This window comes from Vidua chalybeata, chromosome 1, assembly GCF_026979565.1.
Source record: "Vidua chalybeata isolate OUT-0048 chromosome 1, bVidCha1 merged haplotype, whole genome shotgun sequence".
In the NCBI taxonomy this organism is placed as follows: Eukaryota; Metazoa; Chordata; class Aves; order Passeriformes; family Viduidae; genus Vidua; species Vidua chalybeata.
Genome location: NC_071530.1, coordinates 141,689,709 through 141,716,812, shown reverse-complemented (window position 1 = coordinate 141,716,812; position 27,104 = coordinate 141,689,709). Strand labels below are relative to the sequence as shown.

General features: G+C 42.0%; 3 protein-coding genes across 11 annotated transcripts; 1 reads left to right on the top strand and 2 right to left on the bottom strand.

The window, feature by feature from the left end:
* Nucleotides 1-553: 553 nt before the first annotated feature.
* On the bottom strand, nucleotides 554-4,043 carry NDUFB9 (NADH:ubiquinone oxidoreductase subunit B9). The gene is made up of 4 exons (XM_053944235.1): nucleotides 3,958-4,043; nucleotides 3,631-3,823; nucleotides 1,617-1,730; nucleotides 554-685 (listed from the first exon to the last, which is right to left on the bottom strand). Exons 1-4 carry the CDS (start codon nucleotides 4,041-4,043, stop codon nucleotides 554-556), a joined length of 525 nt encoding a protein of 174 aa, XP_053800210.1.
* Nucleotides 4,044-4,068: 25 nt separating this feature from the next.
* Nucleotides 4,069-18,940, top strand: TATDN1 (TatD DNase domain containing 1). 4 transcript variants are annotated; one of them, XM_053955046.1, is made up of 12 exons: nucleotides 4,069-4,161; nucleotides 5,453-5,518; nucleotides 6,104-6,153; nucleotides 8,476-8,539; nucleotides 9,751-9,894; nucleotides 9,995-10,037; nucleotides 13,068-13,153; nucleotides 13,259-13,299; nucleotides 14,661-14,737; nucleotides 15,409-15,479; nucleotides 16,355-16,481; nucleotides 18,630-18,940. In XM_053955046.1, the coding sequence occupies exons 1-12, from the start codon at nucleotides 4,140-4,142 to the stop codon at nucleotides 18,895-18,897; spliced, it is 1,059 nt and encodes a 352-aa protein (XP_053811021.1). In that variant the 5' UTR covers nucleotides 4,069-4,139; the 3' UTR covers nucleotides 18,898-18,940. The 4 variants fall into 4 exon arrangements, with proteins under 4 accessions (XP_053811021.1, XP_053811107.1, XP_053811270.1 ...); XM_053955132.1 differs by lacking the exon at nucleotides 18,630-18,940 and adding an exon at nucleotides 18,328-18,583; XM_053955295.1 differs by lacking the exon at nucleotides 18,630-18,940 and adding an exon at nucleotides 16,795-18,425.
* Nucleotides 18,051-26,422, bottom strand: RNF139 (ring finger protein 139). Of its 6 annotated transcripts, none has more exons than XM_053954702.1 (3): nucleotides 26,125-26,215; nucleotides 24,172-25,301; nucleotides 18,051-21,158 (listed from the first exon to the last, which is right to left on the bottom strand). In XM_053954702.1, the coding sequence occupies exons 2-3, from the start codon at nucleotides 24,182-24,184 to the stop codon at nucleotides 19,348-19,350; spliced, it is 1,824 nt and encodes a 607-aa protein (XP_053810677.1). In that variant the 5' UTR covers nucleotides 24,185-25,301; nucleotides 26,125-26,215; the 3' UTR covers nucleotides 18,051-19,347. The 6 variants fall into 6 exon arrangements, with proteins under 6 accessions (XP_053810677.1, XP_053810755.1, XP_053810913.1 ...); XM_053954780.1 differs by lacking the exon at nucleotides 26,125-26,215 and having other exon boundaries at nucleotides 24,172-24,284; nucleotides 25,105-25,866; XM_053954938.1 differs by lacking the exon at nucleotides 24,172-25,301 and having other exon boundaries at nucleotides 26,125-26,422.
* Between the last annotated feature and the right edge of the window lie 682 nt (nucleotides 26,423-27,104).

Sequence of the window (27,104 nt, the reverse complement as noted above, 5' to 3'; positions counted from 1 at the left end):
ACCCGTGAATGAGCACACAACAGCCGCAATCCTCAGCAGCCCACGCGTGTTAACTGATACAGCTCAGTGGTTATCTCGGATTCAGTTTATATGGGGATCAACTTTCCTCTGGTGCTCTACAACACTGCTATCCATGCCCTGAGGAAAACACCATGATGTAAGGAAAGTTTGTGTCTTGTGAGATTTGATACGGAAGTGAAAAATGCAGCAAAGAGCCTAAAGAGGAGGGAAGGATGTCCTTGTCCTGTAGCAAGGTCAGAAATACCCTCGTTACAAGACCATCTAAAGCCCATGTCTGCTGCTGTCTGTATCTTTTAACTCCAGTTTTAACACTCTGCCTGTATTTAGTACCACATTCCAAGTTACGGGGTGATATGAACTGCCTGCACAAGCTGGCAGTGAGGTGTCAGTGTGCTAGAGAAGAGCAGTGTGCTAGAAAAACACCTTTTCTGTTACTTTATTTGGCTTTATTATATTATCTTGAGGAGCAAGTGGTCACTGAGGTGCCACCTGCCTGCAGCACAGACTGCTGCCGTTCACACCCAAGGTGCTCTCACATGGGCTGTTCACGAGGTCGAGTGACATGATGCCACCACATGGGGGGCAGATGCCCTTCCTTACGAGCTGGAGGCAAAGCTTCGGTTTTTGGACCATCAGCTGGAGTTTCTTCTTGTAGCTGCTTAATCTAGAAGACAACACACAGAACTGCTTTAGCACATTAACACACATTCCCATTTTCAGTGCCCAGGCAATGAGCAAAACAAAGAACCACTGGTTCTTCTCTATTTCCACAGAGAAGAACCAGTGGTAACACCTTTGGCTGACAGGTTTCACATCTCCCAACTTTAACTTCCCCTCAGTAGTCACTGTAGGCTCATACTACCTCATTAAGAAGGAATTTCTACTAGAAAGAAGTAATTTACAAGAGAAATTTGACTTAAAAGGTCATTATTTCCATGTAATTCATGTCTACCATTACTCTATCAAACAGGCTGAATTGTGCTGCTTTGGAAGCTGAGAGATAATTCTAAGTCTGGACCAAGTTTCCCTGCAGTCAGTAAATAGGAGACTTCTGTTCCTGCACGTCACCAGCAGCCCCTTGCATGCTTTCACTACCCATTTCTTGAAGCAGCACAAGTGCCATGTTCCATACAATCCAACTGAATCCAAGAACTGTTCTAAGAACAAGAACTTCCAACCAACTCTCAGTTTAGGATGGCCAGAAATTAGTCTCAATGCCCAACTGATGACCACTGCAGCAAATCACTTTCAAAGGTATAACCAGAAAGTGTCAGAGCTCCACAGCAGCAGCAGAGAAATTCTCTGGTTTTTAGTCTCCTTTCATCCCACTTTGGATTTTTTTTCCCCCACAAAACTGCTATAGCAGCTCTTACTAACTGACACAAGACTGCAGGTTCAGCTTTAACTTCAAATTCCCTTCACAACCCTCCAGAAGCTGTAACAAATGTGTACGCATTTTAGGTTGATTCACACTGAAAAGGGAAGAGTCTAACTGAGACTGCAGTAGACATTCAGTAATTTTTCCAAGAACACATCTGTGCCACAGGATACTTGTGTGCTAAAGAGACTTTCCTTTGCATAGAGCAAGCACTGACCTCTCTTTCCCAGCTCTCCCGTTGCAGTTTCTTCCACTGCTCTCGTTTGGCAAAGTAATCGGGATACATTGCCTTCTCAGAAGGGTGCCAGAAATCCAAGGACCATTCAGGAATCTGTTGAAGAAAAATATGATTTAAAATACTATTTTTATCTATGAAATCACATTTGTACACACATGCAGAAGAATGAAACACAAAGGCTGAAGCCAGTCTTACTCCCTAGGTTTTTTTTCCATTTTGAAGCACTACATAAAAACACCATTTAAGAGCTGCCTGACTATCTCAAGGCACGTGGCAGAGGTCAGAACTTTTCACACATTATCCTGACCCACAGGAAGACATCACAGTGACTTGTTTAAATCACAGCATCCCAAAACAAGTCCCAGGTCATCTCAGTTTACTCTAAACTTCTCAAAATAATTCCATCTGGTAGAGGAGAATATCTGATTTCTTCCCTTCCTTCTCTCGAAGGCAGCAGGTTAGAGGAATCCTTCTCTCCAACTACTGATTTATTTTACTTGATAAAGACAGAACATTACAGCTCATTTCTGCTTATCTACAACTACTAAGAAATAAGCAGTTTCTTAGGCATTTAAGATCTTGAGAATGGTCTGACCTCTAAGACCTTCTGACAAGAGAAAAAAACCCAAAACTTTAAATTTTGCAGTGATTTAAAAAAAACTAATTGTTTACATTTTAAAAAAGAGGAACATTGAAAATAATACAAAATCCCACCAAAACTCCCAATTGGAGAAAAAAAAAAAAAGTTGCTCCAGTACCATCATAGATTCAGTGATATTCACACTTTTCCTGCTGTGATTCTCACCACTGAACAAACCTTTTATTCAGGCTGATTGGTGGTTTTAATTGGAGTTCTCGGTGTGTGGATATTTACTTCAGCAGCTGTGCTATTTCCATTCAATCAGCCTGAGTTCTAAAAATGACAATTTGGAGCAGCATCCACAACAGACAGTCACTGATACGCACACCAACCAAAACCTTGTGACAGTCATTTTGTTAAGACAGTTTTAGCCCATCAAACTGGGAAAAGAAAGCATAACCCAGTCTGTGTTTCTGTATGAAGACTAATATTGACCATTTATTGCTCAGCTGCCTTTTATTATCTCTCCAGATTCTCTGTCACTATTATCTCTACTACTGCTCAGGCCCTTGACCTTGGCAGAAATTTAAGCAAGTCCTTCTCTTTTCACTCTTATATTCTTTATTCTGTCCCTGATAAATCTGTGTCATATTTTTCTTTTTCTCTGGCTTCATATGCAAATGATCTGACCAGATCCAGTCTTGTGCCAGGACTTTTTCCAAATTCATGAAGAAACAGGTGCAGGCAGTCTCTAGGTCAGTATTAACTTCTAATGTATTTAAAAAGATGATGCCAATGAAGCAAAGTCCCTGTGTTTTTCTACAGAACTTTTGCTCTTAAATAAAACAATCTTGATGGTCAATACCTGTAGAAGTGCCTTAAAGAGCCTAAACATAAGGCTTTTATTTCCAGCCAGTGCTGCTCTCACACAGTAGCACACAAACTGCATCATCTGGCACTGCAGCATACGAAGGGAAATGGTAACTTGTACCATTACTCAAATGCTGGAAGAACCATATGACTGAGTGAAGGCAAGTCCCCGACAGCCAAGGTGACACCTGACCTCACCAGAGGAAGCCAGGCGGTGCTCGGGAGGCAGCAGAGCTCCCTCGGCGCTGCTCACTCCCCCAGCTCAGCTCCAGCCCCTTCCTGTGCCGGCCTGACCCGCCACGGGACGGACTGCGCTTGGCAAAGGAGCAGTTGATTATCCCCGAGAAAAAATCCCAAAAGAACAAGCAGCGGTGTTCAAACTGATCAAGAGACTCCATTTTCAAGGACCAGAGCAGCTCCTCCCACACAAGCAGCAAGATGTTCAGGGAGCAATGAAGTGACACCGCTGGGCCAAGCTGCGGCCCTGTCCAAGTCAAGTTACACAAAGCAAGCGCAGGAGCCGCAGCACTGCCGGCACCTTACCTTGTACATTTCGTATCTCTCGTAGGCAACGCCGCCGGGGGAGTCGGCGAACACGTACGGCTGCGGGTGCTGGTTGGCCCAGAACTCCTCCTCGCCGGCCTTCAGCAGCTCGGTGGCTTTCACCATATCCTTCACATTCTTGTTCTTATCGAACCGGTCCCTCAGGAGGCAGGCGAAGTAGCGGTACTTGTCTCTACGGACAGAGGTCATGCACAGTGAGGAGGAAAACAACCACCCCCCCCACCCTGGGCCCAGCCAAGCGCGGGGCTGAGCGCCCCGATGTGAGGGCGGCCAGCGCTGCCCGCTGCCGGCTCCCCTCGCCCTCACCGATGGATGCACCAGGACTCGAGGTGCCGCAGGGACTTCTTGTACAGCCGCAGCACCTTCTGCTGGTGCGTCAAGTACGCGGCCATGGCGCCGGGCTCCGCGGCCCCTCCCCTCCGCGCGGGGGATGCCGGGAGGGCGGCGCGGCCCCGCCCGCGCTGCCGCCGAGCGCGCCCGGAGCCGCCATGAGCCGCGCCAAGTTCATCGGTGAGGGGGCGGCGGGGAGGGTGGGGGGCTTCTGTCCCCGTGTCTTCGACCCACGTCTCCTCGCCCGGTGCCGGGCCGAGGCGGCCGCCGCTACCCCACTCCGTGAGAGGCCGTGCGCAGCGGACGGGGCTTTGGGCTGTGCTGTGGCAGGGCTTGTCGCCTCCTGCTCCAGTGCCTTATCCAGGGTTTGTCCCAGTCCCTCAGGCTTATTACAATCTCTTAGGCTTGTCCCTTCCCGCCCCAGACCCTGCTTGTCGCCTCCTGCGGTTCCTCTCGGTGTCCCGGTGTCCCGAGGTTCGGCGGCCTTGGAGCCCCTGGGAAGCGTTTGGGAATGTTTGTGCTGTGCCTGGGCACTGGGGCTGCTGCTCCTCGGTTCCCCTTTCGTTCCTGCATTGGCAGATTAGTCGTGGTTGTTTCTGATTGTATGGAACTGGCTTGGGTGAAAATATAAGTATTTTTAGGAAATTCGACGGAAAGCGTGTAAATTACTTCAAAAGGTCGGGTTCATGTGGAAGCCCTACGTGTTGCAGAGCAGCTCAGTATTTCCCTGGAAAATTTCCCTTCCCGCTAGAACCCCCGCTGGAAGCGCTGCAGAGGTGCCTGGTCCTGGAGCCGGTGCTTCCGGCCGTGGCTGCAGCGCAGGGCAGCCCTGGGAGCCGAGCGAGGCGGGCTGGGCCGGGGCGGGCCGGGCTGGGCTGGGCCGGGGCGGGCCGGGCTGGGCTGGGCTGGGCCGGGCTGGGCTGGGCTGGGCTGGGCTGGGCAGGGCAGCTCCAGCCGGTACCTGCATTGCAGTCAGTGCCCTGTCAGTGCCCTGTTAGTGCTGCCGAGTGGCTGGGATGGCCCAGGGATGGCACTAGGAGGGAGAACAGGCAGCTCTTAGGAAGCATTCTGCTGCTGCTGCTGCTCCCACCCGTGGAAGGCTGCATGGGAGATGCTACATTTTCCCTTCCTTAATGCTTGTTTGCATAAATTTGTGTTTTCATGTGAGAAGGGGATTTGTTTGCAGTACAAAGCATATGTGTATTCACTTTGGTGGTTATGAGGGTGCGCATAATACACTCACAAAAAGTCTGAAGTTGCATGGAGGCAAAAGTTTAACTTTTCTGTCACTTCTAGTAAGGAGTTAGTTTTCAAGTTATGCAAGTAAGCTTATGCTTAAACATTTTATGACTTAGCAATGTGCTGGCTCAGAGTTTAGATAAGGTTTCTGTTGTCTTCCCCAGCTGATTAATGCTCAGAGTAAAATACAGAACAACTATAACTTCTAATTTTTGTCTTTGGTTTTCCATAGATATTGGTATTAACCTAACAGATCCTATGTTCAGAGGAATCTACAGGGGAACACAGAAACATCAAGGTAAATGTTTCTTTGTATCTGCTGGAAGATAGCATCCCTTTTGCTGAATTAGAAACCTCTTGCATGTCAGAACATGATGTTAGGGTTTCTTTCTTCTCCTCCTTATGCACTTGGGCTTAAAAAAGAAAGCCTGACTAAGTAAATTGGATGCCCTCACCAAAATGTATTGTCTTAATTGCTTTTTACATGCAGGTAACTCTTCTTCTGGAGCAAAATGGATAATTGCTAATCTACTTAGGATTGCATTGAAAAACTGATACAAGAGTTATGAACAGTGATCTGTCAAAGTATTGCATTGCTGAATCACAGTTACTAATTATAATGTGGGGCTTTTTGCTCTTGTGGCTTTTAGATACAGATGTAAAAGTGGAGAGCCTTCTAAAGTATGTGGAAAAACTTCCACTGACTTGTTGAATTTAAATTGGATCTCCAGTTATTACACTTTGTTATTGTCTTATAAAGATTAATTAAGTATGGCTTAAAGATTTAATGATAAGAATTTTGACTGCATGAAAATTGAAAAGTATTTAAGGTATGCTGTAAAACCTCAAGTTCAATTTATGATATTTTTATGAACTTTTGCAGATGACTTTCTGGATGTAATAGAGAGAGCAGTCAAAGTTGGCATTAAAAAGGTAATTTCTTATAATGAAATGGCGTTAAAATTTTAAGCTGCTTTCTAATATTTGTTTTTTTAGTGCTCTCCCACTAAAACAATGTTTCTGGGACTCAAATGGAAATTGCAGTAACTTCCTTCAGTAGCACAAAACAAAAGTGTTCTGTGCAGAGCATTTCCGTTTGCACAGATCATTATTGAAGCTGATTATTGGAGTTCAGTGATATTGTAGGTGATGTGGATGTAGAAGTTATTTTGTACAGTTTCAACAGAAAGATATTCTCCTCTGGCCTGCTGCAATGAAGTGGTACATAATTTTCCATGTTGTATTATAGGCAGCCATTCCTTTTTTCTTGTATCCTGTGTGGCTCTTAGAGAGTAAATCCTATGAGGAGCAGCTATGGCAGCTGGGAGTTGTTTCACCTGGAGAAAAGGAGGCTCAGAGGAGACTTATCACTTAAAACTTGTGAAAGGAGGCTGTAGCCAGGTGGAGGTCAGTCTCTTTTCCCAGGCAAGAAGTGACAGGACAAGAGGAAATTACCTCAGGCTCTGCCAGGGGAGGTTCAGGTTGGACATCTACAAAGAATTTCTTCATGGAAAGGGTGGTCAGGCGCTGGAACAGGCTGCTCAGGGAAGTGGTGGTCATCGTCCCATAGAAGTGTTCAAGAAGCGACTGGATGTGGCACTTGGTGCTATGGTTTAGTTGGCAGTGATCAGTCAAGAGGTTGAACTCGGTCATCTTGGAAGTCTTTTCCAACCTTAATGATTCTGTGATTCTTAATCAACAATTACTGCTGAAGATCAAACTCCTGTGAGGTTTTCAGATATTTCTATATGTAAAGGAAACTGGTAACTGCAGAAGAGCTGGGAGTGCCCACAAACTCTTAGTTTGCATGTTTGCTGGTAAATACTGGCTTACATGTATTAAAACAACATCATTATGAGAGAATTTGTAATTCTGAACTTGAAATTGCTATTTCCAGCAGTGCATCACGTTTCATAGTTTAGCCCGTCTCTCTTTCTCTCTAAACTGAACAAGTTTTTGACAAAAATATGAATTACCACAGAATACAATATCACAAACTGTTCTATTGCACTACTAAGGCTACCAGATTAGAAATAAAGAAGTAAACACTCCTATAGCAGAGGAACAGGCATCTTGGGAGTTTGTTGGAAAACTCTCATCTGAAAAGATTGAGAAATGCTCTGGGAGACAAAAAAAGAAAACTAGTGATGGAGAACTTACCTCACTGCAGCAAATACAGGAGTGAGGTCACATTTATTTGTGCTGTATAAGTGCTATTTAATTTTTATACCACCCTCTGAAAATAAGTGTCATTTTAAAAAAATTATCATCAAAAATAGATTAGCTGCATAACTTTCTCAAGATGCACAGTGGATTGAGAAATGTTATTTAGGAGTTCCTGCCCTTAGCTGTTCTCAGTCTTGCTACAGGCCTGTACCGTGTCAGAAACCTATTCAATCACAGATTTTTCCTGCTTGCCTAGAACCTTAATCTGCTTATTAGAAAGTACTTTATTTTTCTGTATAGCTGCTGCTTTATGGTAATTTTTTGTGAAGTTTTGCTCTGTGTTGTATATGCACTGAGCCATTTTCAGCTTAACATTTGTCGGTGGTGTCGTTGGGATGTGTCTGTCTGTCATGAGTGCCCTGGGAATGTGGGAATGTCTGAGCTGGTGTTGACAGAGCCTGCTGGATAACACCTGCAGGGAGAAGAGTTGTCCAAAACCACTGTAGACATGGTTGTTAAAAACCTAGGGTGAAATATTTTGCAAGTGGGGGTTAAGAAAATACACTGTAGGCAACAATTCTCATGTGATAACTTCAAGGTAAAAATAAAAGATCAGAGATGGAAATTCTTAAATTTGTAATCCCAGCTCTGATACAGACTAATTTTTTGGTTTAACTACTTACTCATGTCTTGTTTCGGGTCTTTGGGAGTCTATACTTTCCCCAGCTGTAAGACAGGGAGAGTATTTCTAAGTATCAGTTCTTGAGTGCAGATACAATCTTCAGGCATTGTGTGAGGAAGCTAATACTGTTGCAAATTGAAGTATTTTATTCCTTTAGTGATTTAAATGCTTAGCATACAAGATACTTGATTAAGGGAAAAAAATCATATTTTGCTGCCTACTGTATTTACTAGCTCCTGAGGACCATTGAGGTTTATTGCTGATTTATGAAATCTTGTTATATGTATATTAATAATTGTATTCTGATGTTCTTTGTTGAGATCCTTCCTTGTATCTGACTGTTTTCTTAAACATACTGTTTGATGTTCAAAGAACATGCACACTGACAGTACTTTTCTTGTTTCAAGTTTTTGATTACAGGTGGGAGTCTAGAAGATAGTAAAGATGCATTGCAGCTGGCACAGACAAACGGTATTTTCACTTTAAATTTACATTATAAAAATAGAACATACAAAAATACAACCTTCTCTGCTCTCAGAATTCTGAGTTGAAAAGGACCTGCCTCTGAGGTGTTTACAGAATCTCAAATTAAAATGAGAAATTACATTTCAGAGTGGGATGAATGCATTGTGTATAAGTTGTGTGTTGCTCTTTAGATCCCTGATGTTGGAAGGAATCACTCTTTTCCTGCATGTTCTATTTCTAAATAAAAATAGAAATTATAGAAAATTTCTAGAATAAAAATACTGATACAAGTTTCTGTTCTAGAAATAAGGTAACATGCTTACATGTTGTGAAATATATGGGGTTTGTTGGTTTTTTTGTTTGTTTTTTATTTACCAATCTGTTATGACCAGCTTGATCAAGAGAGGTATCTTTCTTTTGATCATTCCTCTGGTTTTTCCTTTCTTTTTGTGCAAGGAGAATGGCTCTTCTTTTTTCTTAAGGAAGATTTCATTCCACTAATTACTTAAATATCTATTTTAACTAAAACACATGATAAAGTACTGCTTACTAACAGAAACCTAAAATAATTTTGGTTTGAATGAACTCGAGGAGATAATTTGGTCCAACCTACTCCACCTCCCCACTCAGGCAGGGCTGGCTTGCACATTAGGGCAAGTTGCTCAGGGCCTTACCTGTTTTTTCCCTTCCCCAGTGCTTTTACACTTAGCAGAAATGTTGGTTTTGGCATGGTAATCTAGATCAGATACTTGGGTAAATCAGGCAGATGCGAGCTCTGAAATTCTCTAACAGCTTATGCAGGGGACATGAAGGAAATGCTCTCTGCAGTTCTTACAGCTGGGATAACTGATGCACTGTGAACAAGATGTATTTCTGAATGATCTCAAGAGGTCTCATCCAGCCTCAACAGTTGTGTGATTTACTGGGGGCTTCTCCACCAGAACAGTTCAGCTCTAAGCTGCAGTTTTGGAATACACTAAATAATGTGTACTAAAAGAAGACACGTGCACATGCCCCCACTGGAGATACTGTCTGACATTTCTAAGGCAGAAAATGTCTGTCTAATGAAATTATCACTAAGATAAATATGGTCAAAGGGAGTTTTCTTTTAAAATTGTGACCAGTAAAAAAAACCTTCAGAGGCAGATCTTGTCTATACCTTAAATAAATTTTCTTTTTTTTTTTTCTTAAAACCTCCTAATATTCTCTTGCTTTAGATATGTTTTTCAGTACAGTCGGCTGTCATCCTACTCGCTGTGGAGAATTTGAGCAGAGTAGCCCTGAACAGTATTTATCTGAATTAAAAAACCTGATTGAAAAAAATAGGACAAAGGTAATAGCAGTTGGAGAATGTGGCTTAGGTAAGTGTTCTCTTACTACTTCAATATTTATTTTTTTCTAGACATATACTAAAAAAAATCCTAAAATACTAAATGAGGTTTTTGTTCTTTCTGTTTGTAGATTTCGATAGATTAGAATTTTGCCCAAAGGACATCCAACTCAAGTAAGAAACTTTTGATGACTGTGAATTAATTTGTAGCAATTTACAGTAATGTTTTCTATCTTGTGTTCTGCCACATAACATACTGTCATATCTAGCCCTTAAATTTGCAGGGTTCGGCCCAGAGTTTTTTTGGCAGAAATGGGAATTTAAAGAAATATGCCTACATTCAAGTAGTGCAATGTGCTAAATTTTGCTACCTCCCTGGTGTTGACTTATGTCAACATGTTTTATGTCAGCATGTCTTTTTCTGTAAAACTGACCAGAAATTGTGAATTTATGGGTGTGAGAGATGTTAATTCTTGTTAATAGTTAGAGCTCTAAGAGACTTACAGGAATAAAAAACCATAAATGTAGTGCGTGAAAGAATTGGGCTGTTGAGTGAAAGGCATGAGGAAAAGAGCAGAACTATCAAACATAAGTCAGCAGTGGGTAAAAAAGAGTTTTTACTAAGGAAGGTGTTAGCTGGGAGAAGATATTGGAGAGCTGATGGCAAAGGTGATCTCAGGAGGTGGAGAAGTAACACATGCAGCATAGATGCTGAATGGAAAGAAGCTACCACAGCCCCTACAATCAGCTTGCATTCTTCTATTAAGAACTTCTCTCTGCAGAGGGAACTGATTGAAAGATACAGGTGATAAATTCACATGAGTGATTAATGAATTACATTTCCATGTTACTGTTTTGAGTAAATTAGTCACTGGGGGGCAGTGGTTGGTTGTGTTTTTTCTAATTGCTGCATGTTAGCAGTAGGAGGATTCTTAATAATGCTACAGACCTACAATGAAATACTCAGCAAAGGTGACAGGACTTTTTTTCCTGGTAGAATTCAGTGTACATGAGGTTCAGTAAATCACACCTTGGAGCATAATCTGTTTCTTTTCTGTGGGAAACTAAAATACTGATGGAGTATCAGATTTTAAGATCCTTAACTGCCTTGATGTTAGAGAGAGAAAATATATATATCTCATTTCCTTGTCCAGTGGACTGCAACTGAAGAGCTGTAGTGACTTCTAATTGGGTGCACTGAAATTGAGTTGTAAGGAAAGAGATGACAGGCCTGATCAGTGAACTAAGCAGAGGAAGACAGAGTGTGAAATACATGGAGACAGTTCACTGGTTTTCAGCTGCTCAGGAGTTCAGGTGCAGCAGTCACGAGGAGGGCTGGCACACAGCTGCACAGTTCCTCCACAGAAGAGCTGTATGTTTGTTTCCTAGCAAATATCAGAGCATGACCTCTATTTCCTTTAGTATTTAATCAACATTTTTCTGGTTAGTTATGCTGTGTTTTCTTTTAGATAATTTTCACCTGTACATTATTTTTTATGCTTTTTTTTCAGTTTAAAAGTTAATAAGAATCTAATAAAGATGAAATTTCTTTGCTGTAGTGTTCCTAAGAACTTTTTATTTCAAAAATCTTCCCCATTCTCAGAACTTTTCCAACAGGAAGCAGTGATGTGAATGGTAGTAAAATGAAGGTATTACCTTCATATTATAGTGAAAGCTGTATTATAAATGCCCTGGTAAGGATACAGAAGTTTCACATCTGCTGTACTTCTGGGAGGGGTCTGTATAATCACAATATCATATGCACCATTATTCAAATTAATTCAGAATTGTTTGTCTGGAGATGTACCTCAGCAAGGCCAGTTTACTTTAGCTCCTTTAGTGTCTTGATCCTGTAGCATTTGAACGTGATGGTCAAAACTAAGCTTGCTCAAAGGAACAGGTTGTTCCTTAAGTACTGGAACTCATCAGGGTTAATTTGCTACTGAGTTATTTTCTTATCATTACAGTCACTGTATGTCTGGTTTCTTCATACTTTTCCAGGGTTTGAGGTTTTCAATTTTTTTTAATTTTTAAAATTAAATTTTTTTTTAAATTATCGTTTTTGTCTCTTCAATAACCTCCCCATCCACCTCCCCTTTCTCTTTGACAGACCAAGGAACAACATGTGTTGGGCTTTGTTGCTAGGAATGGAAGAAGCTTGAGTTACATTTCCATTTGCAGGGGTGCTAAACTTTGTACTTTCAAGGTCTCTACCCTTCTCAAAATTAGATTGAAATTGGCCAGTATGTTACTTAGGGAGCTTACTTGCAGTTCTGTCTCTAAAACCTCTTTCCCATATGAAACAAGTATTCTGTTAAAAGAAGCTGACACGAAAAATCAAGCAATTTTAGCTATTTAACCACAAGAGCAATCATAAGTTGCAATTAATTTATATTTAGTCAAACAAGCTTAACTAAGCACGATATCTAGACAAAGAAGATTCAAAGTAGGTGTAATGCATTCTCTTGAATTTTTATGTCAGTTTTCAAGGTTACAGCTGATTTGTTTCACCTGTTTTATCTCAAAGATATGCACTGATTAACAGGGAAGGTGACTTTGATATGAGAAATACCAACTTGTAATATACAGAAAATAGTGAAAATGACATTAAATGACCAGTTGCATATTTGTTTAGGGTCGTTTTTTTTTGGGTTGGTTTTTTTAGGAAAATGTAAATCAAACTAATGGTTTGCTGCCACTTTCCCCTGATTGATAAGTGACTCATATTCCCTCTGAAATGGGTATGATAACTGATGGTGGGAATTTCCCAGTGCCCTGGACTGTGTTTTAACAGCAACACCTCAAGAAATCCAGTACGTGCATAGAGCCCCAGTCTGCTGGGATGGGCAGTGTTGTTCTCCTGCTTCACCCAAAATGGTGTGAGGACACTGAGTCACCATGCCCTGCTGGCCTCCTGCCATGCTTAAGTTCCTCTGCTGTGTTCCCTGAGCATGGGTGATTTCCCTGCCTGGGTGGAGTGGGGCAGCAAAGATGTGGAATGGTAATTGCAGAGCTGGCTGCTAATGACAAGCACAGGTTAGTTCAGTGCTAAGTAGCTTCCTTGCACAAATAAGAACTTTTGCTTGGCAAATCCATTAATTCTGTCTTTAGCTCTGGAGGACAGAAGCTTCAGTAAAAAATCTTTTACTGTCTTTATTTGTTCTTACACTGAGTTTCTCTTTAAAGGTGAATTTTATTTTACAGGTATTTTGAAAAACAATGTGACTTGTCAGAACAGATGCAACTGCCCATGTTTCTGCACTGTAGAAACTCACATGCTGAATTTTTAGGTGGGTTTTGTTTGAGAATTTCACATTTAGAGCAAATTGTGAATATAAAAATCTTTTATATTCATCTGTTATAAAGCTGTTTTATATTTTTATTTCATTTCTTAGACATAATGAGAAGAAACAGAGATAGAGTTGTAGGAGGGGTGGTAAGTATGGACTTCAGTGTGGCATTCATTTTTGCATGCATGTGTGTGAATATTGTTGCTTAATTTGCAATTTTTTGTTTGTCATGGAATCTGCGTAGGCTTCCTGTTACATCATTTAAGCTGTTACTAATTAATAAATTTTCCAGTCCCTTTTACTATTTTTATTTCATTGCTTATTTGACAGGATTTTTGCAAGGTAAGAAGATAGGCTGAGAAAAAGCTCTGCAGCTGATGTGAACAGTTTTTCTTGGCCTGCCACAGGACAGTTTAAGCACCTCATAATTGACGTTGGCCTTTTCCCAATTCCTCAGTGTCTGTAACTGCAATGCTTTCAGACCGCAGATAATTTAGATGCATGTTCCCAGTGGAAGCCATAACCTCAGACATTTGCTTCTGACGTTAGACATCGTTTTCAAATTGGATCCAGATGGAACTTTTGATTACTTTATGTCTTTAGATATTCAGATCACATTTTTTAATTCAGAAGTCTAACAGGAAAAGCTTTGGGTGAAACGGGAAGTCCAGCAATGCTTTTTCAGGTTTCTGTTATGACTGGATTTTTCAAAAGTAATAGATGCTCATGATTCTAACATAAGACCACACCTCCTACAAGAATATTGCAGTCCCTAGGTTTGTCCTTTGTTCCTACAAAACCCTTCTCCACACTCAGTGCTTTGCATGTGTAATGTCCTGTGTAATGCTATGAAGGCTCTCCTTCCTTTATCCCTTTCTTTTTTCCTGCACAGCCAGGAAAGAGGGGAGAAATGAGCAGGCATCTTCTGCAGCTGCCTGTCCCTATCACAGCACAGGGAAGCAGAGCACACAGTCTCTTTACTCCACTCAGGTTGAAAAGATGCAGTTCCCAACTGCATTACACTGTAATGACCAAGTCCCTGGAATGGCCAAGTGGACTGTCTTGCTAGTTCCAGTGGACTAACATCTGTGGAGGACAGAATGCTGCTCTTATGGTGGCCCTGACAGTGCCCTGAAGGGAATACTGAGGAAAGAATCTAAAAATTCAGCATGCACAGATTACTTCCTGAGTATGATCTCCCAGTTACCAGTTACAGGGAGTTCCAGGGCCAAAAGACTATCGCTGGATAGGCCTTTATACACATTTATCACTGTTAGAAGGTGGTAACCACTTCTAGTGCAGCATTCAGGTGATTTCAGCCTGAACTTTGCTCAAATTCAGAATCAACTGAGCCATGTCCTATCTTGATGTTTTTAATGATGTGTAATGCATACTACTGAACGTATTTGATGCTAATACAAGGTAATACATACTTTGGAATGGAGTTTTACTAAAAGTACATTTGTATTTTTATATGTCTGTGTATCTATATTTATATGTGTTCCAGGTACATTCTTTTGATGGCACAAAGGAACAAGCAGCAGCTCTAATAGATTTGGATCTTTATATTGGAATAAATGGCTGGTAAGTTCTTTACAAGAAATACAACTGCTTTAAAATGGCAGCTGCAGTGAACTCATTGCTTTCTTTTAAACAGTGAGGTCACGTTTTCAAAGCTCACTAGATCCTTAATCATCTGACAGATTTAGAGTTGCTCACATTAGTCTGTTAGCCATCAAAGCTCTTGCCATGCAGCTCAGTGAGCTAATCCACGTCCACTCTACTGCCCTCAGGACAATCCTTGTTTGTAATTAAATGAGGTTGTTGAACATGGAAAGATTCCGAGAAGCATTTAAAAAACAGCCTGACTTTAAGCTGCCTGTCAAATGCTGGAGTAATGCAAATGTAACCTGAGTGCCTCATCTCCTGGTTATGCAGTTTGGATTCTCAGCAGTCACTTGGCCAAATGCCAGCCAGCACCGCTTTGTAAGGTAGAGGCTGTCACCAGGCAAGCAAGGGCAGCCAAAGGGGTTTTGCAGCTTACTGAGGTGAGATGGCTTCTCCCACTAACTTTAAATTTGCTGTTTTCTGCAGTTTTAATTTACAGGCAGTATTGTTAAAAAGGAAGCAAATTTTATTCATGAACAAAATTATTTAGGAAGCTGCCTTTGCTACAAAACACTTTAATAGGCACAGTAATTACTTTTATATGCTTTTTATGGTTTTTTTTTTTAACCAAACTCTAAATTTTCTAGTTCACTGAAAACAGAAGCCAACTTGGAAACACTGAAAACAATTCCTTGTGAACGATTAATGATAGAGACTGGTAAGATTTTATATCTTGGTCAGTTTGTGACAATGGGCAATGAGATATACTGGTGTAGCAATCATAAAGCAGAATCAAGACCTAAAGAATTCAGAACAGTGCCTGTTTTCTTTACTTCAGAAAGCAGTTTATAGAACTACGCCTTTCCAGCCTTCTGCTGGAAGGAATAAGCTGCTGTGTCAGTTCCTGACTTTGCAGGGGAATATGAAAAGGACAAATTGACAACTTGGATTTTCAAATGTACCAGAATCCTGCTTAAGTATCTTTTAAAATGTAGCTTGCTGGAGATGTGCCAAGCAGAGGGCAATGGCTATGAGTTAGCCACTGGCAGCAGTAATGGCATTTGGAAACAACTGCTCTTTAAATGGAATAAGTGGAAGAATGCTTGAATTCCCCTCTTAGCCCACTGAGCAGTCATTTTAATGGACTGACTAGGGATGTCATGATTTCTTTTTTCATATTCAGTTATCAATAACAGACAGTTACAAATACAGTATTTATTTTAATTTCTGACTCTTGAGAAAGGAAAATTGCAAACTGCTAAATCCTTAAATATATTTGCACATGAAGTACAGACCTGTTATGCAGGAAGTTTCTGTGGAATGCATGCAGTCTATCTGGCTCTCTTTTTCATGTCAGAGGAAATAAGCGTTATGTATTATTACTGCTGATTTTTTCAAGTGTAAAATCTTGAAGATAATGGTATAAAAATCCAAGATGTTAAATTGCCCAGATGTCTTAAATTTCCTTTAGAGCTGGAGGTCGTTGCTGGAAGGAGATTGCAGGAACTTCTGTCTGTAGAAGTAGTTGATTAAACTATCTCATGCTATTCTGAAACAATTGCACTCCTAATTCTTTTATTCAAATTAAACTAGATGCACCTTGGTGTGGAGTGAAAAATACTCATGCTGGATCAAAATACATTAAAACTACATTTCCTACAAAAAAGAAATGGGAAAAGGGGCACTGCTTGAAGGACAGAAATGAACCCTGCCATATAATGTAAGTGTACCACTGCACTCTTGTTCTAAATACTTAACTCTGACTTGAAAAAAACCAGAAAAATCCCAGTTCACTAGTACTGTAGAAAATAGAAATTAATTCTAAATGTACTGAACCTTGTGCAAAGTTTTGCTTTATAGGCTGTGGAAAAAATTAGAAATCTTAATTTTCTTTCTTCAGCTATTCTGGATGTACAATGCTCCCTGAAAAGTGAAACCAGTACTGTTTTTGTTTCATTTGATGCACTGTAGAAGAGGTTAAACCCTCTGAAATAACCTGACTTGAATATTCATTTCACTCACTTGTTGTTCAGGTAATTTTTAAAACTGATCCAGCCCTGGGGATCAGGGGACAGTCCCACAGGTGGGACAGTGCTGAGGCACAGGCTGCTGCTGTCACAGGCCTGTGACATGAACTGCCACAACATGCACTTTATCAGGGATGTTTCTTCCTTCTGCTGTTGTGCTTCAAAGAATCTGATCCTGTGAAATTTAGATATGAATGACAGCAGCCAAGATACAGAGTAGTAAAAGAAAACTCCAGGGGCTTATGAACAGAATTGATAAGCACAGACCCTGCTTTCTGCCTCCTTTCCACACAGTTCCTCACAGAAGTGTGAAAATCAGGAAAGTGTGTAATTGGTTTAGTGAAAATGTTTAGTTATCTGTATTAAATACTATTAATAGATGAAATACTGAATTTTCAGAATTCTGTGTCTAGATTTTGAAATACTGCTCAGGATAGTACTAAAGATCCAGGTATGCAGCAAGGTGTCTAAACAAGAATTTGAGAAGTGAACTCTGATGCTTTTTGAGACATGAAGGAACTTGGAAAACTGCTGATGATGTAAAATCACAGTTTAAGCTTACATGGTGACATCTCCTAGTGTTCAGATATACTTAATGTAATTAGGTCAATAGTAATACTCGTTGAATTTTTTTTTTTTTTTAATTTTAAAAGTGAAGAGGACACATTAGCACAGAAGGGTTGCTTCAGTATTGTAAGATTTTCTAGGGTCAGTCCATAATTTTGGAGTGGGGGAAGAGATCAATAGGAAACACTCTTCTGATCACAAGTGAAGGGCCTCTACTGTTACTATTTCAACCAGCTCGTATGTCAAAAACAACCACACATATTTGTCTGCTGCCTTAGTTGTAGTTTATAGAAATGTTTCAGAAACCCCCAAACTCGAAATGTACAGTCTATTCTGCATAGATGCAGTGTGCACAAATGCTCTAAAGATCATTACACAAATGCTATGCTTTGGCATGTTCATCCAATTTATTTTGCCTCCTCTTCTTGGCTTGTATCAAGGTCCTGAGCCTTTTGTAATTGCTTATTTAATATTTACTGCAAATACCTGGTCACATTAATCACAATTAAGCTAAAGAATGCGGAAGGAGGAGTAAGTTACTTTGGCAGCACTGTGCTCTGATCAAGCTGTATCTGGAATTTAAGATTTACCATAGACCAGTCTATTCATGGTACAGCTTTAGCCTTGACAGGCTAATGAATTTTTGTTTGAAAAATGAAGATCATTGATAAAGACACCCACAAAATGACACTTCCTTCAAAACAGAAAGCTGTTTAATTACCTCCAAACAAGAGTCAAAAGACCAAAGATGAATCTGTACCAGTAAGCAAACCAGTGTTCAGTGTAAAAGAAATGGCAGTTAGTAACTTAAAAGTGAAGCTATTTGCATATCTGAGCACCCTGCCCTATTGCTCTTAGTGTAGGTTTTTATTCCAGCTTAATCTTAGTGAGTTGTACATACACATGCAGCAATCTGAAGTACATTCTGAAGTACTGGGTTTCAGTCTTCTAATATAAATCTTTCTTTTTTAGTCAAATACTGGAAATAATGGCGGCAGTAAGAGAAGATGACCCACTTGAGTTGGCCAATACTCTATATAACAACACCATTAAAGTCTTCTTTCCAAATATGTAAAGTTGTTTTTCTTACATTTATTCAACTTAACTTCAGTAAATATATTGCAAAAGCTTAAAAATCATCATTCCTGCAAGTTCTAATCAATTGAAGCCAATATGTAGTGGGTTTGGGTTTTTTATGGTACGAGATTAAAGCTGCTTTTGAAAAGGTGGTCTGCCTTTGTGCAGTTTCTCAGCCCTGTTCCCCTTTCCTAAAGATTCAGGATCGACTTCAAGGCCAGGCCATGCCTGTCACTCCAGTTAGCAGTGGAGGCACAGGATGAGCACCAGGCTGCTGCATTCACATGTAAAGCACTTCAAGCTACAGCTGGCAGTTCAGGAGGGTCGGACACATCCATGGCATGCACTTTGCTGCTTCACCAGAAAGCTGAGCAGTGTCGCCTTTTGTTCCACATACGCAAATGCTATAGCATTAAGTCTACCAACCTACATTTTTGTTATTTTTTAAAAAACACAACCTACTAGTTTTTTGCAATAAAGCTCTGCTAATACTGAATTTGTAAGTAAAGCTGCTTTGGCTCAGGCTTTCATTTCCGAGTTGACCGGCTGAACAGTCTATTTTCACCAGTATTTTTCATTTGCATCCAGAAGACGTTGATTGGGGATTACTGGTATACAGTCTTTGGCACAGCATTACCACTACATCAATTAAAGAGTGTTTTCCAACCATCTTAAAAACGTGAAAACATTTTATTCCATGTACAATAATGTACATAATTTTAAGGTGGTCATGAAAGAGACCAGCAAAAATTAGAGGTATATTTACAGTAGCACACACCACAGTAAACAACCACCATTCACAGACTCAACATTGAGATACTGCTGTTGTGCTTAAGTACAATAACTACAAAGTGATACTTTTATTCTGTTGGAGTCAATCTTGAACAAATACCTCACGGCTTAGTAAAGGACATCCTAATCACCAAGAGAGTTAGAGTCAACATTAAGAGTCTCATTCAAGTGCTGTGCCACACAGTCGCCATCTTCCTCATCACTATCAGAACTGTCATTATCATCATTTAATTCATTTTCAGCATCAGCAGCTTCTTCTGCAACCCGTACAGGATTTTCATTTGGTGCTACAAACCCGTTGTTGTTAGAGATACTGGTATTTTCTTTGTCCTCAATATACACTTTCTGATGGCACATTGGGCATGTGTCCTGAATGTACAGCCACTTCCGAAGACAAAGTGCATGGAAATAATGGTTGCATGGAGTAATGCGTGCAGAGGTGGTGAACTCGTGGTAGCAGATTGCACAGACATCATCAATTTCACGTAGCCGAGCTCCTTTTACCTCTGGAAGCGAGTTGATTTTCTTCACAGCAGTGCGGCGATTTATAAAAGTCTTCCAGCCATTCTTGGCTTGCAGGTAGATGTTGAAGTACGCGTGCAGACACATCATGCAAGCACGAATCTTGCTTCCCGATTCAAAAACCATTGTGTAAGCTCCATTTCCAAACATGACTACTCCAAATATAAACTCAATAATATTGCCAGTTGAGCGAACATAATAGACATAATCATCAAGTTTTTCCCATAGCACATTATAGTAGCCGTCAATCATAAACAATATATAAACAGTGATAGAAACTATTACTTTTAGGCAAAGCTCTACACAGAACGCTGTGACTGCAAAAAGCCAAGTATTTAGTGCATAGTGGTGCCAGAGGATGTAACTGAGCAAAACTGGAAGAATGAAAAGGCAAGCGGAGACAAACAGTACAGGAAAGTGTCTGCGGAACGATGACACATGGGAGGCACTGAGAGACATCAGCACAGGGTCTGTCATTCCATGGATAAAATGCAGGACTGCGGTCAACAAAAGGCACATGTTTCGACTCAGGCGAACTAATCGTTCCTCTGGTTTCAGTCCACTTAAACCAGTCTGCAGAGCCAAAATGAAAAACAAGACGGGTGCTACAAACCCAAGCTTTTTGTCATCCTCATCAGTTGACCCAATGAAGGCCAGGATACCAAGTCCCAAATAATGCGCTATTGAGGAAATGACGGCACTCATGCCCAATACAGTTAAAGTAGAGTCACACCCACTTATGATCAGGCTGCAAATCAGTTCCCAACAGTTATCCCAAGATATCAAGAAGAATTTTTCTTCTGTGTTGTTTTCAGCCATCTTTACTACATAAGTTAATACCACAGCTTGTGCTGTAAGTCTTGTTAGCCAAAAGACACGCAGTACAGCTGGAAACCGAATCCTTTTCCACGTATCTTCCATCAATAGCTGTAATCCATAAATACGATACATGTGCCTCACCAGCAGATAAACGTATCGTACCGAATAATAGAACCACTTAATTTTTGTAGCTAAAATGGCTGTGGTATTTAGTGTCAGAACTAGGCCTGAAATAAAAACAAGTACTTGCCGGACATTTAAAGGTAATTCAACGACCAAGCCAATTACAGGAATCAGTATATCCAGGATGATGAGTTGAGAGTATATGGACTGCATGTTTAGCAATGTAACATATCCAATTCCAAAGGTAAGCTGAAGGATGGAAAGTGCCATCCATAGCGAAGGTCCTTTATGTGGGAAAATCTGAATTCCAAATGCAGCTGTGTTGTAGGCACTGTAGAAGTTTATGTGCAAAGCAGCATAGTAATTCACCAACACTGAAGTTGCAGCCAGCAGAAACGCTGATGTGATCATGTAGAACTTGAAAAGTGCTCGCTGTTGTAAGACCAGAACAACGCTGGATACAAAGACACCTAAAACCAGATTGAAATCATTTAGTTCTCAATAGAAGTTCAACAACAGATTTTAACTTACTAGCTCTGGAGCTATATTTATTTAATGTATCACTTCCCCATTAACCACTTGTAACCAGTGGTGCCCTTTTCAGAGAACAGGCAAGAGGACAAGTTAATCTCTGTATTTAACATCTGTGCACTACAGCTGTGATGCAAAACCACTGCAAGCCCTAAAATCACAATTACTATGAAGTTTGTTGCAGTTTTAGACTAGAATAGAGACAACTCCCAGCCTTTCAGCCTTAGTCCTGAAATCCAAGTGTAGACAAGTTCTAAAAATAAACAAAAAAAACCTCAACAGATAAAGCATCACCTTTATAAGCAAAACTAATAAAGAATAAATGAGTAAGATTTAATAAGTCCTCTAATTCACTTGAGCAAGGCACTCAACTACAGCTGTCCAAGCTGGAGTACTGAAGTAACAAAAACACTTTAGTTAAACTCTTTAATGGGAAAATTGTGAAAAATTGCTGTTATTTGCTGTGGGGAAGGCACTTTTATTTCCCTTCAGTTTGCTTTTATTTCTGGTGAGAGTGGTGACAAAGGTCACATGAGGAAGAACTTCCACAGTATACAGCTTTTGTGCACAGAATCCAGAACTGTACCAATTGACTCTTTGCCAATGCCAGTGCAAACCTGAATGTCTTGTTAGAAGTCAGATTTAGGCCTTGAAATTCCTGTTTGTTAATCTCTCCCTCATATTGACCATGACCATATCTTGACCATGCCTGGAAGTCTGCACCTTCCTGTGAGAAATCCTATCAGAGCAACTGTAGTATTGGGAGTTCGGGGTTACATGTCCCTGCAGTAAACTTCTGTAATTTATTAATTCCATCACTGTGCACTCCATAGGTAAGGGCTCTGCCCTAAGAGGTGTTAAATTAAATGGCACTTAGCACTAGATTAATTTCCTTAAACAGTTTCTTTTTCAGGAAACACATTGCCTTTCTTTTGGACATCAGGTTCCATTCTATGCAACTGCTTTCTCATCCAAACCAGTCTGGAGAGATTTCGATCTCTACAATTGATATTTGATTCTAAGTTGCCTTCAATCTCTGTACTAAAATCAATGAAATCAGGAGTAATCCTCTTTCTGCTGGAGGACAGCATCAGTCTTTTCTGACAATTGTAGTTTAGGCTGTTCTAAATCCACCATAAACAAGTGTTTAAAAACAAAATCAAGCCATAGCCTCTTGATCATAAGAATAAAATCTTTGAAATAGCATTTCATTCTTCCAGTGCTACCACTGCTTGTATAAAGAAAAACAACAACAACAACCAAATACACAAAAATATACAAAAAAAAAAAAAAACCCAAAAAAAAAAACAAAACCAAAACCAACCAACCAAAAAACCCCACTACCTTCAGATCCTGGAGGATTGAGAAGAAGGGAGAGGCTCAACATGAATCAACTGCAAAAGGCAGACTACAAATAAAGTTATGAATATGCCTGAACAATATTCCTTGCCAGCAGCACTGGCTGATATAAACACATTCTCTTTAATTAATCATTAACGTGGTAACCTTGTGAAGTGGACTGAGGAAAAGCCTCTATCAGTTTTCAGAAAGCCCCTTGCATTGTAGCTCAGTTCTTCCAGGAAAAGCTGAATATTGGTTACATGCAGCACTTTATACAAAATAAGCTTGACAGTTGCCTTGTCATTTTAACCACCACAAACATCTTTAGAAAAGCCAATACTGCTGACAAGTTTGTAGCCTTTGTCTTTTCTCAGAAGTCACAGAAGAGGCTCACATGCCTGTACAAGGTCATTATTTATGTAATTCTGATCATTTGAGCCAAAGGAGATGGATTTTGCAGTAAGCAGGCTGCTCTGAAACACGCCTTAACAAAACCTATTTTTGTGCCTTGCAGTGGCAGTAACAGACCTGTATTTAGATACTGCAGGTCATCTTAAAACACTGACGTTTCACATGCAAGACACATCTCTAAAAACAGTACCACAGTGAGTCAATAGAGCTTGTCCTACTGGTTCCTCTGAAGAGGCACTAACAAAAAGTACAGCATGTCTCTGTTAATACCTATGAGGAAAATCAAGACTCATTTAAGGAGACTCAAAAGACCCTAAGAGCTAACAGATCTCAGAAGGGACAGCGAGCACTCCTTTCCCCCATCTCCATTTATGTTACTTAGTCCATCTCAACGTAAGTAGACTTTGCCCTGCCCTGTGCCCATCCCTGTTTGCCCTTCAAAAAGAGCAAGTCTTTTTCCATTTTGCCTCTACTAGGAAATGCTGCAGTTTGTCCATTGATAAGGTTTGTCTCTCTACTCATCTTTACTGTTTCTGCCTGTGCCACCCATTGCCAACTGTCCCAGTACGGCCTCCAAACACAGCACTGAACCAAACTACGCTGCACTTACTTTTAAAATAATTTCTTGTGTTAAAATGAATGTCTCAGTCTCATTTTTTTTTCCTTTAAATCCTGAAATTTGTCTTTATCAAAGTATCTTTATAGCAGCCCACTACTTAGGATTCGACTTTCAGTCACGTGCAGGGGACAATAACTTTTACACATCAGCACTTCATTCACGTGGAACTGCCAAACTCTTTTTCTCTAGCTCCACATCTTTCTGCAGACTCAAGTATTTATAGTACCCCTCTCAAAACTCAGTGTCCTCACTGAGGAGGGACTGCTGTCTGAGGTGACAGTCACACACTGCTGGGGGTGGTGGTTCTGCTGGAATTGAGATACTTAAACCCAGTGCAAAGATATGAAAGGTAAACATTGTGTTGGGGACAAAGCAAGGTTAAACAAAAACATGAAAGAAAACGTGCTCCAGCTGTGGAAGTTGGTTCTGTGCCATGTATAACTCTATTTACTTGCATAGAAAGTGATGGAAGAATCAGACCAAGGAATCCTGCTGTAAAACTTTGTAACACCCACGCAGATCTCTATTAGCATTCCTGAAGAGCTGTACTCCCAGAATATTTCAGAAATGTTTAACATCACCTCCAAAAATCATCAATCTCTCCAGAGCTTCGATCTTTGTGTCTGGTGGAAAGATTGTCCGTTTATCCTGTGCTATTGTGCTACAGGAAAAGTTTGGATCAGTACTTCAAAGCCTGCAAATGGTAAGTAAAAGGATATTTGCCCGCTATTTAAATACAAAATGATCCAAAATAACGATATCACTTTCCTAACAGCAGCAAAAACCCAACCCTGTAATCCTTAAATTCAGATGAGAAAAAAATAGATGCAAAAGCACTCTATTGTCTGAACCACATGGAAGGTGTTTAAGATCATCTTTAGGTATGTACATTTTAATCTTCAATTTTGGAAAGCCAAGAAGCACAAACCCCTTTTCTAAATGTTCAAGGTAAGTTTCTTGGAATAAAACATTCCCAAAGCTTTTTTGCAGAAGGCAAAAGGCACTTCTTTGCCCAACCCCTTCCAGAAAAGTGTTCATATAAATGCAAACCTCAAAAGTGGTTTAATCTGTTAATCCCAGTACCACACACTTAAGGGACATCATTGAACAACACATCCACCACTCATTTATAAGGTGGGATTAATTTAGACAGCATCTGGATCATATGATGAAAGACTCCTAAAATTAAGTTGGTGAGGCACTACAATGTAATTTTTTAAAAAAGGAATTATCACTCTTAGTAATTCCATAAGTGTTGAACAAAAGGTCATGAAAATGGGAAGCAAGGAGGAAGAACCCCTGCTCCCCATCCTGGCGCACCCCATACCCCTGGCACGGCAGGCAAAGGAGGCGACTTTGGGCCTCCTCAGCATCACTTCTCATGTGAGCACAGACTTCCCCTGGAACCTTTAACCAAAGTAATAATAATAAACATAAAAATTATAATAAATGTTAAAAATCAAAATAAAACACCTGCTGCACTTTGTTACCTTCTCCCTTTGCTCTCCTCTCACCTGCTGTCTTGCTCTAGGTTATTTTTCACTTTTCCCCCCTCTGCTCCTCAACTTGTCTGATGCCGTCACACACTTTTCACTATGCACATTTCCTTTAATCCTCTCTTCTCTGCTTCCTGCCCCAAAAGCTGTACCGCCTATTTCCTTCCCGTTTTTCCTCTACTATAAACGTCAAATAAAATCCATCTCTCGCGGGCCTGCAAAAAAAAAAAACCCAAATAAAACCAAAACAACAACTTGATTTGTTTTGTGTTCTCCTCCCTGCCTTAGGATCACCAGCTCCAAAACGTGATACACAGCACAGTATCACCGGTACAGCAGTTCACTCACTGGACGGGACTCCCACCGAGCCGACGCTATGTAAGAACCCAAGTTAACGATATTGGAACCAGTATCGCCTAGTTATACCACTGATTTTCATCCATCATGGGAAGAAAAAAAAAGCTTGAAAATAACCATTGGAAAGTTTCAAAAGGCTTCTCTTTCCTCTGGGAACCAAATTCCCGGCACTTCTGAACTGCTGTTTCTAAAATAAGACTTTAACAGCGTATTTCAGGAAGACATCACGCTATCCAAAGGGTTTTTTAAAAACCACATGAAAACCCTATACCCACTAAGTCACATGTCTTCCCCCTTGGAAGCCCCCAGTAGGAGGAGGGGGTCACAGCCCCGAGCCCTCGCCGGGTCCTTGCACGGCTTCGGGGGCAGGAGGAGGCGGAAGAAGCCGGGGAGATAGATCGGGGTGGGGGGGTGAACCGGGCCCGGAGCGGAACACGAGGGGGCGAGGTCATGATCCAGCCCGGGCGGCCAAGCAGGGGCTCGGCGGTGGCAGAGAGGAGCCGGTGGGGACAGGAATCAGAGACGGGGGAAGGGGAAAGACGGGCCGCGGCAGTAGCAGCAGCCAGGCGGCGGGTGAGGGGCGGGGAGCAGCGGCGGCCGCGCCGTGCCCGCGGCCGCGAGCGGGGCCGGCGGGGCACGGTCCGTGTCCCTTGGGAGGGGGAGGAAGGGAAGGTGTCTCACCCAGCAGCCGCAGCAGCGCGCCCAGCAGCGCGGCGCTCACGGAGCCGCCCGGCAGCGGGGCCGAGTTGAAGATGGCGTCGATGAGGAACAGGCTCGGCACCCGCAGCGCGACCTCCAGCCCGGCCCGCAGCCGCGGGCCCAGCCGCAGCTGGGGCAGCCGCGGAGGGCCCGGGGCCGCCATGCCCTGCGCGGGGGGGCAGGCGGGCCGCCTCTCCCGCCGCTGGAGGAGCGGAGGGGGCGGGAGCGAAGGAAGGGAGGGCTGAAGGAAGGGAGGGAGGGAGGGAGGGCGGCCGGGAGCCGCTACCGCCCCGCGCCCGCCGCCCGGCGCTCCCGGCTCTCCCGCGCCGCCGCCTCCATGTTCCTGCGCGCGCCCGCGGCAGCGCCGCCCGCCGGCTCGGGGGCGGGGCCGCGCCGAGGGGGCGCATGCGCAGCCCCGCCCCCGGGACAGCCGGCTCGATTGCGCCGGGTCGTGACCGCAGAGCGGCCTGAGGGCTGCGGCGCTGAGGGTCGCGCCCGGGCTTTCCTCAAACACCTCCAGGGACCGTGACCCCACCGCTTCCCGGGGCAGCCCATTCCAGCATCCAATCAGCCTTTCTCTGAAAAACTTCCTGATGTCCAACCTAAACCTCCCCTTGCGCAGCTTAAGGCCATTTCCTCTCATCCTGTCCCTGGTTTCGTGGGAGAAAAGACCGACCCTCAAGTGGCTACAACCTACTTTCAGAGAGTTGTAGAAAGCTATAAGATTCCCTTTGGATCTCCCTGGGGGCTGAACACCCCCAGCAACCTCAGCCGCTCCTGGTGCTCCAGTCCCTTCCCCAGCTCTGTTGCCCTTCTCTGGACACATTCCAGCCCCTCAATACCCTTCTGAAACTGAGGGGCCCAGAACTGGACACAGCACTGGACACAGTGGTGAGGTTGTGACCACACCATGGACTACCGAAGGACAGCCACTGCCGTGGTCCTGCTGGTCACACTGTTCC